The sequence below is a fragment of the Cetorhinus maximus genome, unplaced genomic scaffold (assembly GCF_964194155.1).
Source record: "Cetorhinus maximus unplaced genomic scaffold, sCetMax3.hap1.1 HAP1_SCAFFOLD_135, whole genome shotgun sequence".
Lineage (NCBI taxonomy): Eukaryota > Metazoa > Chordata > Chondrichthyes > Lamniformes > Cetorhinidae > Cetorhinus > Cetorhinus maximus.
This window is the reverse complement of record NW_027596133.1, coordinates 650,855-668,605: the sequence shown is the minus strand read 5'-3', so window position 1 is coordinate 668,605 and position 17,751 is coordinate 650,855. Positions and strand designations below refer to the sequence as shown.

Sequence of the window (17,751 nt, the reverse complement as noted above, 5' to 3'; positions counted from 1 at the left end):
AAAAACAAACAGAAATACAGGAAGCAGCTCACCAGTAACCCAGAAGTTAAAGTGTTATCATTGTTGGGGAAATCATGTACCTGAAACCTGCAGATTTAAAGAGGCAGAATGCCACTACTGTCACAAAGAAAGGGCATGTTGTTAAACGGTGCGGGACTAGATTAAGGCAGTATTCAGAAAGCAGGTCAAATTAAATGAAGTGCACAATATAGATGAGCCAGAAGTGACTGAGGCTGACGTTTATTCCCTACACAATCTGGAGGTCAGGAAAACTGAACCAATCACTGTTACCCTTCAAGTAAATGGAAAGCCTCTGCTCATGGAGGTTGACACAGGAACATCGACCACAGTGGTGGGAGAAAACATCTTTAATTACCTCAGAGAAGGTACCCAGCCATTGAGTTTGGAGAAAGCTGCTGCTCAGTTAGGAACATACACAGGAGAAGCCATACAGGTGAAAGGCATCACCTCTGTACCTGTATCACACAGACAACAGACAGCCCAGCTACTAGTGACTGTTGTACCTGGAGAAGGACCTAGCCTTCTAGGCTGTGATTAGTTGAAGGAAATCAGATTAAACTGGTCAGAAATTTTTCACATCTGAACAGGAAGAAACCCGGAGTTGAAAAGGGAATATAATGGAGATTTTTGGAATGAGATAGAAGAACAGAAACATTTTCATAGGAAGCACAGATCCCGCAGGTCAGAGTTGGCTCCATGGGAAAATCATGAAAAGAGGCTAAATGAATAATGTGCCACTCTGAACCAACACAGGACCACTCGGAACCAACACAGGACCACTCGGAACCAACACAGGACCACTCGGAACCAACACAGGACCACTCGGAACCAACACAGGACCACTCGGAACCAACACAGGACCACTCGGAACCAACACAGGACCACTCGGAACCAACACAGGACCACTCTGAACCAACACAGGACCACTCGGAACCAACACAGGACCACTCGGAACCAACACAGGACCACTCGGAACCAACACAGGACCACTCGGAACCAACACAGGACCACTCGGAACCAACACAGGACCACTCGGAACCAACACAGGACCACTCTGAACCAACACAGGACCACTCGGAACCAACACAGGACCACTCGGAACCAACACAGGACCACTCTGAACCAACACAGGACCACTCGGAACCAACACAGGACCACTCGGAACCAACACAGGACCACTCGGAACCAACACAGGACCACTCGGAACCAACACAGGATCACTCGGAACCAACACAGGACCACTCGGAACCAACACAGGACCACTCGGAACCAACACAGGACCACTCGGAACCAACACAGGACCACTCGGAACCAACACAGGACCACTCGGAACCAACACAGGACCACTCGGAACCAACACAGGACCACTCTGAACCAACACAGGACCACTCGGAACCAACACAGGACCACTCGGAACCAACACAGGACCACTCTGAACCCCACTCTGAACCAACACAGGACCACTCAGAACCAACACAGGACCACTCGGAACCAACACAGGACCACTCTGAACCCCACTCTGAACCAACACAGGACCACCCTGAATCCCACTCGGAACCAACACAGGACCACCCTGATCCCACCCTGAACCAACACAGGACCACCCTGATCCCCACTCGGAACCAACACAGGACCACCCTGAACCCCACACTGAACCAAAGCAGGTCCACCCTGAATGAACTGATGGAACAGCTGGAAGGTAAAAACCAACAATGTTCAATGTTCCAAGTGGAAACCAAAAGATGCAGAAGAGGGACAGGAGAACTGAAGGATCAGTTGATGTGGACAGAAGAGGCATCAGAATGAAAAGTCATGGAACTTAACTCAGCCCCTGAACTGACCCGAGCTGAGATTTCAGCAAAGAGAAATGTGGCCCAATGTGAAATCAGAAAGGATGTGACAAACCCTGCGGCAAACACAAAACACAGAAATCAAACCTGAAAAGCCAGTCCGAGATGTATCTAGAACCCTCTCTGCAGCTGAGAAAGGTTACTCACAAATTGAAGAAGAGGCTTATCTATTGTCTTTGGAGTAAGGAAGTTCCATCGATATGTACACGGTAAACACTTTGCCAGAGTGTCAGATCACAAACCACTGCTCAGGTTGTTTAGTGAAGATTGCTGAGTGAAGAGAGGGATTGAACATAAGAGTGAAGATGTTATGCTTCAGTTATACAGGGCACTGGTGAGACCGCACCTCGAATACTGTGTGCAGTTTTGGTCTCCTTATTTAAGGAAGGATGTGGGTGTGGGGATGGTCAGTGTCCTGGGGGAGGGGGTGGGAATGGTCAGTGTCCTGCCTCCCCCCAGGACACTGACCATCCCCACCCCCTCCCCGCAGGACACTGACCATCCCCACCCCCTCCCCCAGGGTACTGACCATCCCTACTCCGACCCCAGAGGGTACTGACAATCTTCACACCCCTGCCCCAAAAGCTGATGCCATGGATGTAATTCCTGGTCTTATTCCCGGACAGATTCCGGATGTATTGAGCCCTCGGAATGTTCCTGTTACTGGGGAGAAGCCGAGTTTCCTGTCGGAACCATAATCGCTCAGGATTGCCAAAACTGGTGAGTAAATTGGAGAACCCACCCCCCCATCATTACTGACCACAGAGCCCAGGCCCCATCATTACTGACCACAGAGCCCAGGCCCCATCATTACTGACCACAGAGCCCAGGCCCCATCAATACTGACCACAGAGCCCAGACCCCATCAATACTGACCACAGAGCCCAGGCCCCATCAATACTGACCACAGAGCCCAGGCCCCATCAATACTGACCACAGAGCCCAGGCCCCATCAATACTGACCACAGAGTCCAGGCCCCATCAATACTGACCACAGAGCCCAGGCCCCATCAATACTGACCACAGAGCCCAGGCCCCATCAATACTGACCACAGAGCCCAGACCCCATCAATACTGACCACAGAGCCCAGACCCCACCAAAAGTGACCACAGATCCCATTCCACATAAATAGCGATCACAGGTCACAACCTCCACCAACAGTGAACACAGCCCACCCCCAACCAATAGTGAACACAGGGCCCATAACCCACTAATAGTGAACACAGGGCCCACCCCCACCGACAGTGACCACAGAGCCCACCTCCCAGCAATAGTGAACAGTGAGCCCAACTCCCATAAATAGTGAACACAGTGCCCACCAATCACCAACGGTGAACACCGAGACCATCTCCCAGCAATAATGAGCATAGTGCTCATCCCCACCAATAGTGAACAATGAGCCTATCTCCACCAATAGTGACCACAGATTCCACCCCCCACCAATCATGACCACTGAGCCTATTCCCCAACAATAGTGACCATAAAGTCCAACCCCCACCAATAGTGAACAGAGCCCATCCCCCACCAATAGTGAAAGTAAAGTCCAACCCCCACCAATAGTGAACAGAGCCCATCCCCCACCAATAGTGAAAGTAAAGTCCAACCCCCACCAATAGTGAACATAAGGTCCAACCCCCACCAATAGTGAACATAAGGTCCAACCCCCACCAATAGTGAACATAAGGTCCAACCCCCACCAATAGTGAACATAAAGTCCAACCCCCACCAATAGTGAACATAAAGTCCAACCCCCAACAACAGTGAACAGAGCCCACCCCTCACCAATAGTGAACAGAGCCCACCCCCCACCAATAGTGAACAGAGCCCATCCCCCGCCAATAGTGAACCCAGAGCCCATCCCCCACCAATAGTGAACCCAGAGCCCATCCCATACCACTAGTGAACACAAGTCCCACTCCCCACCAATAGTGAACACAGATCACAACCTCCAGCAATAGTGAACACAGAGCTCTCCCCCCCCACCACTGCCTCACCAATAGTGGACACTGAGCCTACCCCCACCAATAGTGAACAAAGAGCTCACCCCCCACCAACAGTGAACACAGAGTCCATCCCCTCCATGAATATGAGATGGTTTTCTGGAACACTATGTTGAAGAACCAACTAGAGAATTGGCATTTTTAGATGTAGTATTGTGAAATGAGAACGAGCTAGTCAATAATCATGTTGTAAAGGGAAGAGCGACCATACTATTATAGAATTTTGCATGAAGTTGGGAGGTAATGTAGTTCAATAAGAAACTAGTGCCTTAAACCTAAAGCAAGGAATCTACAAAGGTAAGAAGGGTATATTGGGATATTGTGTATATTGGGGAACTACATCAAAAGCTATGACAGTAGACAGGCAATAGCCAGAATTAAATAATTAATACATGGTTTACAACAAATTTACATTCCTTTGAGTCACAGAAACCCAGTAGGAAAGATGATCCAACTTTGGCTAACAAGAGAAGTCAAAGATTGCATTAGATCAAAGGAAGAGACTTATAAAGTTACCAAATAATAGTAAGCTTGAGGATTGGGAGCTTTTTAGAATTCAACAGGGACCAAGAAAGTGATAAAGGAAGAGAAGATAGAATGTGAGAGTCAACGCACGAGAAACATGAGAATGGTCACCAGGAAAAAGCTTCAATAGGTATGTGAAAAGGCAAAGCTTAGTAAAAACAAACGTGGGCCCATTACAGGCAGAGACAGGAACATTTATAATGGGGAATAAGGAAGTGGCCGAGAAACTAAACAAATACTTTGTGTCTGTTTTTATGGAGGAAGATACAAAAAAATCTGCAGAAATACTAGGGAACCAAGGGCCTAGCGAGAGTGGAGAACTGAAAGAAATTCGTATGAGTAAAAAAAAAGGTGACACTGCAGAAATTAATGCAACTGAATGTTGCTAATAGATTCATAGACGTTTACATCACAGAAGGAGGCCATTCGGCCCATTGTGCCTACACCAGTCAACAAAGACCTGACTGCACTAATCCCATTTTCCAGTGCTTCACCCCTCGCCCTGGGGGCTATGGCAATGCAAGTGAAAGACTGATAAATCCCCGGGATTTGATCTTCATCCAGGGGTGTTGAAAGAGCTGGCTGTAGCAATAGTAGAGGCGTTGGTGATCATCTTCCAAAATTCTATAGATCCTGGAATGGATCCTGCAGATTGGAAGGTAGCAAATATAACCCCCACTGTTTAAGAAAGGAGGGAGAGAGAAAATGGTGAATTACAGACCGGTTAGCCTAACATTAATAGTAGGGAAAATGCTGGAATTTATTATAAAGGATGTGATAAATGGGTACTTGGATAGTCATGGTCTAATGGGGCACAGTCAGCATGGATTCATGAAGGGGTAATAATGTTTGGCAAACCTGTCGGCGTTTGGTGAAGATGTAACTAGCAGAATAGATAAACGGAGTGGATGTGGTGTATTTGGATTTTCAGAAAGCTTTTGATAAGGTCCCACACAGGAGGTTAGGAGACAAAATTGGAGCACATGGGATTGGGGATAATAAACTGGCATGGATAGAGAATTGGTTAATGGACAGAAAACAGAGAGTAGGAATAAATGGGTCATTTTCAGGTTGGCAGGTGGTGACTAGTGGGGTTCTGCAGGGATCAGTGCTCGGGCCCCAGCTATTCACAATATATATCAATGATTTGGATGAGGGAACCAAATATAATATTTCCAAGTTTGCTGACGACACAAAACTAGGTGGGAATGTGAGTAGTGAGGAAGATGCAAAGAGGGTCCAAGAGGATTTAGGGGGGGGTTGGTGGCGTAGTGGTAATGTCACTGGGCTAGTAATCCCAAAGCCCAGGCTATTGCCCTGGAGACATGGGTTCAAATCCCAGCACAGCAGCTGATGGAGTTTAAATTCAATTCATAAATCTGGAATTAAAAAAAATGAAACTCTCACCAATTGTCATAAAAACTCATCTGGGTCACTAATGTCCTTTAGGGAAGGAAATCTGCTGTCCTTACCTGGTCTGGTCTGCATGTGACTCCAGACCCACAGCAATGTGGTTGACTCTTAAATACCCTCTGAAATGTCTGAGCATCAAAACCACATAAAGCCTCAAAGGAATGAAACAGGACCCAGCTGGTGTTGACGAACGGATGCTTTCCAACAGTTATATTCCCTTCTGGTGCAAAAACACAACAGGAAAAGCAGGAAAATGGAGAATAAGGAAATGGCAGAACAATTAAACAACTACTTTAGTTCTGTCTTCATGGAGGAAGACACAAATAACTCCCCAGAAATACGAGGGAAACAAGGGTCTAGTGAAGAGGAGGAATTGAAGGAAATTAGTGTTACTGAAACAATAGCGCTGGAGAAATTAATGGGACTGAAAGCCGATAAATCCCCAGGGCCTGATAATCTACATCCCAGGGCACTAAAGGAGGTGACCATGGAAATAGTGGGTGTGTTGGTTGTCATCTTCCAAAATTCTGTAGATTCCGGAACAGTCCCAGCAGATTGGAGGGTGGCAAATGTAACCCCACTATTTAAAAAAGGAGGGAGGAAGGAAACAGGGAATTACAGACCAGTTAGACTAACATCAGTAGTAGGGAAAATGCTAGATAAATGATGTGATAACAGGACACTTAGAAAGTATCAGTGGGATGAGACAAAGTCAGCATGGATTTATGAAAGTGAAATCATGTTTGACAAACCTATTGGAGTGTTTTTGAGGATGTAACTAGCAGAATAGATAAGGGGGAACCAGTGGATGTGGTGTATTTGGATTTTCAGAAAGCCTTTGATAAAGTCCCACATAAGAGGTTAGTGTGTAAAATTAAAGCACATGGGATTGGGGGGAATATATTGGCATCGACTGAGAATTAGTTAACAGACAGGAAGCAGAGAGTAGGAATAAATGGGTATGTTTCGGAGTGACAGGTGGTGGCTAGTGGGGTACGATAGGGATCAGTGCTCGGGCCCCAGCTATTCACAATATATATCAATGATTTGGATGAGGGAACCAAATGTAATATTTCCAAGTTTGCTGATGACACAAAACTTGGTAGGAATGTGAGCGATGAGGAGGATGTTAGGAGGCTTCAAGGCAATTTAGACAGGTTGAGTGAGTGGACAGATGCAGTATAACGTGGATAAGTGAAGTTATCCACTTTGGTAGGAAAAATAGAATAGCAGAATATTATTTAAATGGTGATAGATTGGGAAATGTGGATGTACAAAGGGACCTGGGTGTCCTTGTACACCAATCACTGAAAGCAAGCATGCAGGTGCAGCAAACAGTTAAGGCAGCAAATGGTATGTTGGCCTTCATTGCGAGAGGACTTGAGTACAGGAGCAAGGATGTCTTACTGCAGCTGTACAGGGCCTTGGTGAGACCACACCTGGAGTATTGTGTGCAGTTTTGGTCTCCTTACCCAAGAAAGGATATACTTGCCATAGAGGGAGTGCAGCGAAGGTTCACCAGACTGATTCCTGGGATGGCAGGATTGTCGTATGAGGAGAGATTGGGCCGACTAGGCCCTGTATTCACTTAGACAGAATGAGGGGTGATCTCACTGAAACATATAAAATTCTGACAGGGATGGACAGACTGGATGCAGGGATGATGTTTCCTCTGGCTGGGGGATTTAGAACAAGGGGTCACAGTCTCAGGATACGGGGTAGGCCATTAAGGACTGAGATGAGGAGAAACCTCTTCACTCAGAGGGTGGTGAACCTGTGGAATTCTCTACCACAGAGGCTGTGGAGGCCAAGTCACTGAATATATTTAAGCAGGAAATAGATAGATTTCTGGACTCTAAAGGCATCAAGGGATATGGGGAGAGAGCGGGAGTATGACGTTGTGATAGATCAGCCATGATCATATTGAATGGCGGAGCAGGCTCGAAGGGCCGAATGGCCTACTCCTGCTCCTAGTTTCTATGTTTCTATGATCTTGGCACCGGAAATGACAATGGCAATCGCAGCCCTGTCGACCCTCCGTGCTAACATCTGGGGGCTAGTACCAAAATTGGGGGAGCCGTCTCACTGACTAGACAGGCAACAGCCTGACATAGTCATCCTCACAGAATCATACCTTACAGATAATGTCCCAGACACCACCATCACCATCCCTGGGTATGTCCTGTCCCACCGGCAGGACAGACCCAGCAGAGGTGGAGGCACGGGGGTATACAGTTGGGAGGGAGTTGCCCTGGGAGTTCTCAACATCGAATCCAGACCCCATAAATTCTCATGGCATCAGGTCAAACATGGGCAAGGAAATCTCCTGCTGACTATTGTCCATGTTGAAAATTGCCCAGGTATGTCCTGTACACAAAAAGCAGGACAAATCCAACCCGGCCAATTACTGCCCCATCAGTCTACTCTCAATCATCAGTAAAGTACTGGAAGGGGTCATCAACAGTGTTATCAAGCGGCACTTGCTTAGCAATAACCTGCTCACTGACGTCCAGTTTGGGTTCCGCCAGGGCCACTCAGCTCCTGACCTCATTACAGCCTTGGTTCAAACATGGACAGAAGAGCTGAACTCCCGAGGTGACGGGAGACTGATTGCCATTGACCATCTCTATAGCCTAACCGGCATTTTATACAGCTCCTTGAGTACATCCCTTGTTTTGTATTCAATACCAAGTCCAATAAAGGGAAGCATTCCATATGCTTTCTTTACCACCTAATCCATCTGTCCTGCCACTTTCAGGGACCTGTGGACTTGCACTCCAAAGTCTCTCACTTTCTCAATCCTCTCAATAATTTCCCATTTATTCAGTATTCCCTGACTTTGTTTGGCCTCCCCAAATTCATTACCTCCCACTTTTCCGGATTGAATTCCATTTGCCAATTCTCTGCCCACTCAACCAAACCATTGATATCATTCTGGTGTCGACAGCTATCGTCTTCACTACCAACTACACGGCCAATTTTTGTGTCATCTGCAAATTTCCCAATCATACCTCCCACATTTAAGTCTAAATATATACAACAAACAGTGAGGGTCCCAACACTGAGCCCTGTGGAACTCCACTGGAAACTGTTTTCCATTCGCAAAAACACCATCGACCATTACCCTTTGTTTCCTGTCACTGAGCCGAGTTTGGATCCAACCTGACACCTACCCCTGTATCTCACGAGACCTGCTGACCAGTCAGCCATGTGGGACCTTGTCAAATCCATGTAGACAACATCCACTACACTACCCTCATCAATCCTCCTTCTCACTTCCTCAAAACATTCTATTAAGTTAGTAAGACACGATCTTCCCCTAACAAAACCACGCTGACTGTCTGATCACTCACTGCCTCTCCTGACTGTCCCTGATCACTCACTGCCTCTCCTGACTGTCCCTGATCAGTCACTGCCTCTCCTGACTGTCCCTGATCACTCGCTGCCTCTCCTGACTGTCCCTGATCAGTCACTGCCTCTCCTGACTGTCCCTGATCACTCGCTGCCTCTCCTGACTGTCCCTGATCAGTCACTGTCTCTCCTGACTGTCCCTGATCTGTCACTGTCTCTCCTGACTGTCCCTGATCTGTCACTGCCTCTCCTGACTGTCCCTGATCAGTCACTGCCTCTTCTGACTGTCCCTGATCAGTCACTGCCTCTCCTGACTGTCCCCGATCAGTCACTGCCTCTTCTGACTGTCCCTGATCACTCGCTGCCTCTCCTGACTGTCCCTGATCACTCGCTGCCTCTCCTGACTGTCCCTGATCAGTCACTGTCTCTCCTGACTGTCCCTGATCACTCGCTGCCTCTCCTGACTGTCCCTGATCAGTCACTGTCTCTCCTGACTGTCCCTGATCTGTCACTGTCTCTCCTGACTGTCCCTGATCTGTCACTGCCTCTCCTGACTGTCCCTGATCAGTCACTGCCTCTTCTGACTGTCCCTGATCAGTCACTGCCTCTCCTGACTGTCCCCGATCAGTCACTGCCTCTCCTGACTGTCCCTGATCAGTCACTGCCTCTCCTGACTGTCCCTGATCACTCGCTGCCTCTCCTGACTGTCCCTGATCAGTCACTGCCTCTCCTGACTGTCCCTGATCTGTCACTGCCTCTCCTGACTGTCCCTGATCAGTCACTGCCTCTCCTGACTGTCCCTGATCAGTCGCTGCCTCCCCTGACTGTCCCTGATCACTCGCTGCCTCTCCTGACTGTCCCTGATCAGTCACTGCCTCTCCTGACTGTCCCTGATCAGTCACTGCCTCTCCTGACTGTCCCCGATCAGTCACTGCCTCTCCTGACTGTCCCTGATCAGTCACTGCCTCTCCTGACTGTCCCTGATCTGTCACTGCCTCTCCTGACTGTCCCCGATCAGTCACTGCCTCTCCTGACTGTCCCTGATCAGTCACTGCCTCTCCTGACTGTCCCTGATCACTCGCTGCCTCTCCTGACTGTCCCTGATCACTCGCTGCCTCTCCTGACTGTCCCTGATCTGTCACTGCCTCTCCTGACTGTCCCTGATCACTCACTGCCTCTCCTGACTGTCCCTGATCAGTCACTGCCTCTCCTGACTGTCCCTGATCTGTCACTGCCTCTCCTGACTGTCCCTGATCAGTCACTGCCTCTCCTGACTGTCCCTGATCAGTCGCTGCCTCCCCTGACTGTCCCTGATCACTCGCTGCCTCTCCTGACTGTCCCTGATCAGTCACTGCCTCTCCTGACTGTCCCTGATCAGTCACTGCCTCTCCTGACTGTCCCCGATCAGTCACTGCCTCTCCTGACTGTCCCTGATCAGTCACTGCCTCTCCTGACTGTCCCTGATCTGTCACTGCCCCTCCTGACTGTCCCCGATCAGTCACTGCCTCTCCTGACTGTCCCTGATCAGTCACTGCCTCTCCTGACTGTCCCTGATCACTCGCTGCCTCTCCTGACTGTCCCTGATCAGTCACTGCCTCTCCTGACTGTCCCTGATCTGTCACTGCCTCTCCTGACTGTCCCTGATCTGTCACTGCCTCTCCTGACTGTCCCTGATCTGTCACTGCCTCTCCTGACTGTCCCTGATCACTCGCTGCCTCTCCTGACTGTCCCTGATCTGTCACTGCCCCTCCTGACTGTCCCCGATCAGTCACTGCCTCTCCTGACTGTCCCTGATCAGTCACTGCCTCTCCTGACTGTCCCTGATCAGTCGCTGCCTCTCCTGACTGTCCCTGATCACTCGCTGCCTCTCCTGACTGTCCCTGATCTGTCGCTGCCTCTCCTGACTGTCCCTGATCAGTCACTGCCTCTCCTGACTGTCCCTGATCACTCGCTGCCTCTCCTGACTGTCCCTGATCACTCGCTGCCTCTCCTGACTGTCCCTGATCACTCGCTGCTTCTCCTGACTGTCCCCGATCAGTCACTGCCTCTCCTGACTGTCCCCGATCACTCGCTGCTTCTCCTGACTGTCCCCGATCAGTCACTGCCTCTCCTGACTGTCCCCGATCAGTCACTGCCTCTCCTGACTGTCCCCGATCACTCGCTGCTTCTCCTGACTGTCCCCGATCAGTCACTGCCTCTCCTGACTGTCCCCGATCAGTCACTGCCTCTCCTGACTGTCCCCGATCAGTCACTGCCTCTCCTGACTGTCCCCGATCAGTCACTGCCTCTCCTGACTGTCCCCGATCAGTCACTGCCTCTCCTGACTGTCCCTGATCTGTCACTGCTTCTCCTGACTGTCCCCGATCAGTCACTGCCTCTCCTGACTGTCCCTGATCACTCGCTGCCTCTCCTGACTGTCCCTGATCTGTCACTGCCTCTCCTGACTGTCCCTGATCACTCACTGCCTCTCCTGACTGTCCCTGATCACTCACTGCCTCTCCTGACTGTCCCTGATCTGTCGCTGCCTCTCCTGACTGTCCCTGATCTGTCGCTCCCTCTCCAGGTGGCAGTTTTACTTCTTTGAGTTAACCAATTAAAGAAAATGGGGGACAAATTTAAAGAGCAGTCCTTTAAAAGGATACTGCAAACAGAAAGAATAATCCTAAAGGAAACTTACAAACATCAGATTAAAATGTAATTTGAGTGGTCTATAAAGCACCCCAGTCCCCAGAGTGCCCACTGAGCACAGGAGGACTCAGTGGTGCTGGTGGACACCACGTGCTCCCTCTCCAGGGACACCCGGCCATGAACATAGCCATGGAAGGAGGCGCAGACAGTGGGGCCGGACAATCCCCGAGTGACAGTTTATCCTGTCTCTCAGAATTGACTCTGATCATTTGCCCACCACCAAAGTCAGGCTGATAATTTTCTGGCCTATCCCTTACATCCTTTTTAAATAATGGTACACCATCCGCAGACCTCTGATCCTCTGGGACCTCGCCTGTATCTAGTGAAGATTGGAAAATGATCCTCGGAGCATCTGCTGTTTCTTCCCTGGCTTCCTTCAACAGCCTGGGGTACAATCCATCTGCCCTGGTGATTTATCCACCTTCAAGGATGCCAGTCCCTCCAGTACTTCCTCTCTCACAATGCTTATTGTATCTATATTTCACACTCCTCTTGAATTAGAAAGTCTGTATCATCCCTCTCCTTAGTGAAGACAGAGACAAAGTACTCATTGAGAACCCTGCCCACATCTTCAGCATCAAATCACAAGTTACCATGTGCATCTCTGACAGGTCCGACCCTTTTCCTTGATTATTCTCTTGCTCTTAATGTACTGGTAAATCATCTTAGGATTTTCTTTGATCTTACCTGCCAGTATTTTTTCATATCCTCTTTGCTTTCCTAATTTCCATTTTTACTTCACCCCTCTACTTTCTATACTCCTCTAGGCTTTTTACAGTCTTTTGTGTCTGTCATAAGCTTTCTTTTACTGCTTTATCTTACTGTATATGCTTCTGGATAACTAGAGGTCTCAAGATTTGGCAGTACCACCCCTTTTCTTTGTGGAGACATGTCTACATTGTGCCCGCAGAATCTTGCCTTTGAATGCCAGCCACTGATTTGACACAATTTTCCCTTCTAATAGCTGTATCCAGTCCATTCTCGCCAGTTCACCTCTCAGCTTTGTAAAAAATTGACTTCCCCCCCAATTCAGAACTTTTACTCCTGTTCTATCTTTGTCATTTTCCATAATGATGCTAAATCTAACTGTATTATTGTCACAATTTCCAAAATGGTCCCCTCTGCTACTCCATCCACTTGCCCAGCTTCATTTCCTAAGACTAAATCTGGAATTGTGCCCTCTCTCGTTGGGCTTGTTACGTTTTGGCTAAAAAAGTTCTCTTGAAAGCAGTTCAAGAATTTTGCACCCACTGGGATATGAACAGTGTGAAGGGCACAATTGATATTCGGGTAGTTGAAGTCCCAGACGTTTACTGCCCTATTGTTCTTACACTCAGAAATCTGCCTACACATTCGCTCTAACTCCCTCCCACTATTTGGGGGTCTATAGTAAACTCCGAGCAGTGTGGCTGCCCCTTTTTTATTTCTGCACTGTCAGAGGATCAGTACTGAGGGAGTGCCACACTGTCAGAGGATCAGTACTGAGGGAGTGCTGCTGTACTGTTGGAGGGTGGCTTCAGATAGGACAAAGTCAGAGCAAGGAACAGGAGATGGAGAATTAGTGAGTGATTCTGAAAGACAAAAGCAGCACAGGTTAAAAAGTGTACAGCACAGGAATTTGACAGTGTTAGAAGGTATATATGTAAATACAAGGAGAGTAGTAAATAAAGCCGGTGAGCTCAGGGCACAGATAGACACACGGCCACACGATATCATCACTATAACAGAAACTTGGCTTAAACAGGGACAAAAAACGGCAGCTCAACATCCCTGGATATAGAGTTTTCAGGCATGATAGAGAGGGGGATAAAGAAGGTGGGGGTGTAGCATTATCGGTTAGAGAATCAATTACAGCTGTGAGGAGGGATCAGATACAAAATGAAGCATTATTGGTGGGGTGGGCTCTGTGTTCACTATTAGTGGGCGTGGGCTCTGTGTTCATTTTTGGTGGGGGGGTGGGCTCTGTGTTCACTATTGGTGGGGGATGGACTCTGTTCACTATTGGTGGGGGGTGGGCTCTGTGTTCACTATTGGCGGAGGGTGGGCTCTGTGTTCACTATTGGTGGAGACTGGGCTCTGTGTTCACTATTGGTGGGGACTGGGCTCTGTGTTCACTATTGGTGGGGGGTGGGCTCTGTGTTCACTATTGGTAAGGGATGGGTCCTCTGCTCACTACTGGTGGAGGATGGGTTCTGTGGTCACTATTGTTGGCGGTATGCTACGTGTTCACTATTGGTGGGCAATGCGCCCTGTGTTCACTGTTAGTGGAGATGGGCTCTGTGTTCACTATTTTTGGGGAGTGGGCCTTGTGTTCACTGTTGGTGGGGGAGGGGCTATGTGTTCACTAATGGTGGGGGGTGTGCTCTGTGTTCACTATTGCTGGGGGATGGGCACTATGTTCACTATTGGTGGGGAACAGGCCCTATGTTCTGTTGGTGGGAGAAAGTCTCTGTGGGCACTATTGGTGAGGGATGGACTCTGTGGTCACTATTGGTGGGGGATGGGCTTTGTGGTCACTATTGGTGGGGGATGGGCTCTGTGGTCACTATTAGTGGGGGATGGGCTCTGTGGTCACTATAGGTGGGGGATGGGGTCTATATTCACTATTGTTCGGGGGTGGGCTCTGTGTTCACTATTCGTGGGGGTGGACCTTCTGTTCATTATTGGTGGGGTATGGGCCCTGTGTTCACTATTGGTGGTGAGTGGGGTTGGTGTTCCCTCTTTTTGGGTGCAGAAGGCCTCTGTGTTCAGTATTGGCACATGGTGGGCTCTCTGTTCACTATGTGTGTGGGGGGGGCAGGTTCTGTATTCACTGTTGGTGGGGAATGGGCTCTCTGTTCACTATTGGTGGGGAATGGGCTCTCTGTTCACTATTGGTGGGGGGATCAGGTTTGTGTTCATTATTGTTGAGGGGTGGGCTCTGTGTTCATTATTAATGGGTGTTCTGATGTGGCAGATGATGGTGCCAGGCAGGAAATCCACAAGGGAAACTTGATCGTGTGGTCACAACTGTTTTGAAATTTGTATTTTATTTCGAGATGCATGCCCTGAATTCAGTAATAAGACTACCACGACTTAAGAGTTTTTAGAAAACTAATTTAAACATTTATTACAAAAGAAAAGATTTCAAGCACATACATAGGTCTACAAATTACCAATATAATAACTCTTAAAATCCCTAATTAACCTGGCTTCCATTACACCTCCGTTAAGGCAACAGTAAAAACAAATAGATTTAAACAGACCCAGGCAAAGCCACACAATACCCTGGGCAGTGGAATTCAAAATTAGTTTCCTCAGCTTGGGTTCCTGTAGACAGCAACTTGATGCACAGAGGCTGGAGGATTTTCACACTTAGATCTTAGAATGCCTTCTCCCCTTACACATAGTCTCATCTCCTTTATACATGTTTCTCCCTTTTTAATGCAAATTCCATTGTTCCAATATGTCTTTGGAACCTTACCTTTCTCGTAATATAAATCTTTTCATCGGGCAGAATTTTTCGTTTGGCATGTTGTGGGGGGGTGCCAGACACGCTCGAGTGTAAAATAATGTGCAAAGATGTCGGTCAAACGTCCTGACATCATCGTGCACTCGCGCGATATTTCACTCTGCGGACACATGCTGGTGACAGAACCTCACCCCTCAGTAATTAAAAGGCCAGTTAAGGCAATTAAAAAGTCAGTTGATGGTGATTTTTTTCAATGCCTGTGATTTTGCACTCGCCGCACAGGCTTATAGCAGATACCGAGAGACCGAGGGCTCAATACGGCAGAGTCCCTAGAGGAGTGTAAACAGTGCAGAGAGGAACTTAAAAAGGAAATTAGGAAAGCTAAGAGAGTGCATGAGAAAGCATTGGTGGGCAGAATAAAGGAAAACCCAAAGGGTTTTTTAAATATATAAAGACCAAGAGAATAACTAGGGAACGAGTAGGGCCAATTAGGGACCATAGAGGTAATGTGTGTGTGGACCCGGAAGATGTGGGTACAGTCCTCAATGAATACTTTGCGTCAGTCTTCACAATGGAAAAGGACGATGCAGGTATAGACATCAGGGTGGAGGACTGTGAAATATTAAAGGAAATTAACATAGAGAGAGAGGAGGTACTAGCGGGTTTAGTGGCCTTAAAAGTGGATAAATCCACAGGCCCGGATGAGATGTATCCCAGGCTGTTGAGGGAGGCAAGGGAAGAGATATCAGGGGCCCTGGCAGTAATTTTCAAATCCTCTGTGGCCACAGGTGAGGTGCCAGAGGACTGGAAACTGCTAACGTTGTCCCATTATTAAAAAAGTGAGGAAGGGATAGATCAGGAAATTACAGGCCAGTTTGTCTAACCTCGGTGGTGGGGAAGTTACTGGAAAGAATTCTGGGGGACAGAATATATCTGCACAGATTAATCAGGGATAGTCACCATGGATTTGTTAAGGGAAGGTCGTGTTTGACGAGTTTGATTGAATTTTTTGAGGAGGTAACCAGGAGTGTTGATGAGGGTAATGCATTTGATGTGGTCAACATGGTCTTTAGCAAGGCTTTTGATAAGGTCCCTCATGGCAGAATGGCCAAGAAAATAAGAGCCCATGGGATCCAAGGCAAAGTGGCACAATGAGTCCAAAATTGACTGAGAGACAGGAAGCAGAGGGTGATGGTAGAGGGATGTTTCTGTGACTGGAAATCTGTTTCCAGTGGGTTCCGCAGTGCTCGGTGCTGGGGCCCTTGCTGTTTGTGATGTAGATAAATGATTTGGGCTTAAATGTAGGGGGTATGATCAAGAAGTTCGTGGGTGACACAAAAATTGGTGGGTGGTAAATAGTGAGGAGGATAGCCGTAAACTGCAGGAGGATATCAATGGGCTGGTCAGGTGGGCAGAGCAGTGGCAAATGGAATTCAACCCAGAAAAGTGTGAGGTAATGCACTTGGGGAGGGCTAACAAGACAAGGGATTACACTCCAAATGGTAGGACCCTGGAAAGTACTGAAGATCAGAGGGACCTTGGTGTGCATATCCACAGATCCCTGAAGGTAGCAGGGCAGGTAGATAAGGTAGTTAAGAAGGCATATGGGATACTTGCCTTTATTAGCCAAGGCATAGAATACAAGAGCAGGGAGGTTATGCTGGAACTGTACAAAACGCTGGTTAGGCCACAACTGGAGTACTGTGTGCAGTTCTGGTCGCCACATTATAGGAAGGATGTGATTGCACTGGAGAGGGTGTGAGGAGATTCACCAGGATGCTGCCTGGGCTGGAGGGTCTGAGCTATGAGAAAAGATTGGATAGGCCGGGGTTGTTTTCCTTGGAGCAGCGAAGGTTGAGAGGGGACCTGATAGAGGTGTATAAGATTATGAGGGGCATAGATAGGGTGGATAGGAAGGCACTTTTTCCATTAGTAGAGGGGTCAATAACCAGGGGGCATAGATTTAAGGTAAGAGGTAGAAAGCTAAGAGGGGAATTGAGGAGAAATTTTTTCACCCAGAGGGTGGTGGGAGTCTGGAACTCACTGCCTGAAAGGGTGGTAGAGACAGAAACTCTCCTAACATTTAAGAAGTATTTAGATATTCACTTGTCTTGCCATAGCCTCCAGGGCGATGGGCCAAGTGCTGGATAATGGGATTAGTGTAGTCAGATCTTTGTTGACCAGCGTGGACACACTGGGCTGAGTGGCCTCTTTCTGTGCTGTAAACGTCTATGGGTGTAAAGATTCTGTAATTCTGTGTCATGAGGAAAATCTTTTTTATGCAGCGATTGGTTAAAAACTCGAACACTCTGCCTGAGTGTGCCATAGAGTCAGGTGCAGCTGATGCTTTCAGACAATATTTGGACCACTATCTGTAAAGGAAGAATATGTAGGGCTGCAGGGAGAGGCATTCAGTCAATTGCCCCCCCAGAGGGCTAGCACAGACATGAT

General features: G+C 48.1%; 1 protein-coding gene across 1 annotated transcript in view; it reads left to right on the top strand.

The window, feature by feature from the left end:
- Positions 1-17,751, top strand: part of LOC144672870 (SCO-spondin-like) — a 163,001-nt gene that overhangs the window by 117,511 nt on the left and 27,739 nt on the right. Inside the window, exons 16-17 of the mRNA XM_078534859.1 lie at positions 775-1,720; positions 2,498-2,591. Coding sequence (XP_078390985.1) covers positions 775-1,720; positions 2,498-2,591 — 1,040 coding nt within the window. The remainder of the gene's footprint in view (positions 1-774; positions 1,721-2,497; positions 2,592-17,751) is intronic.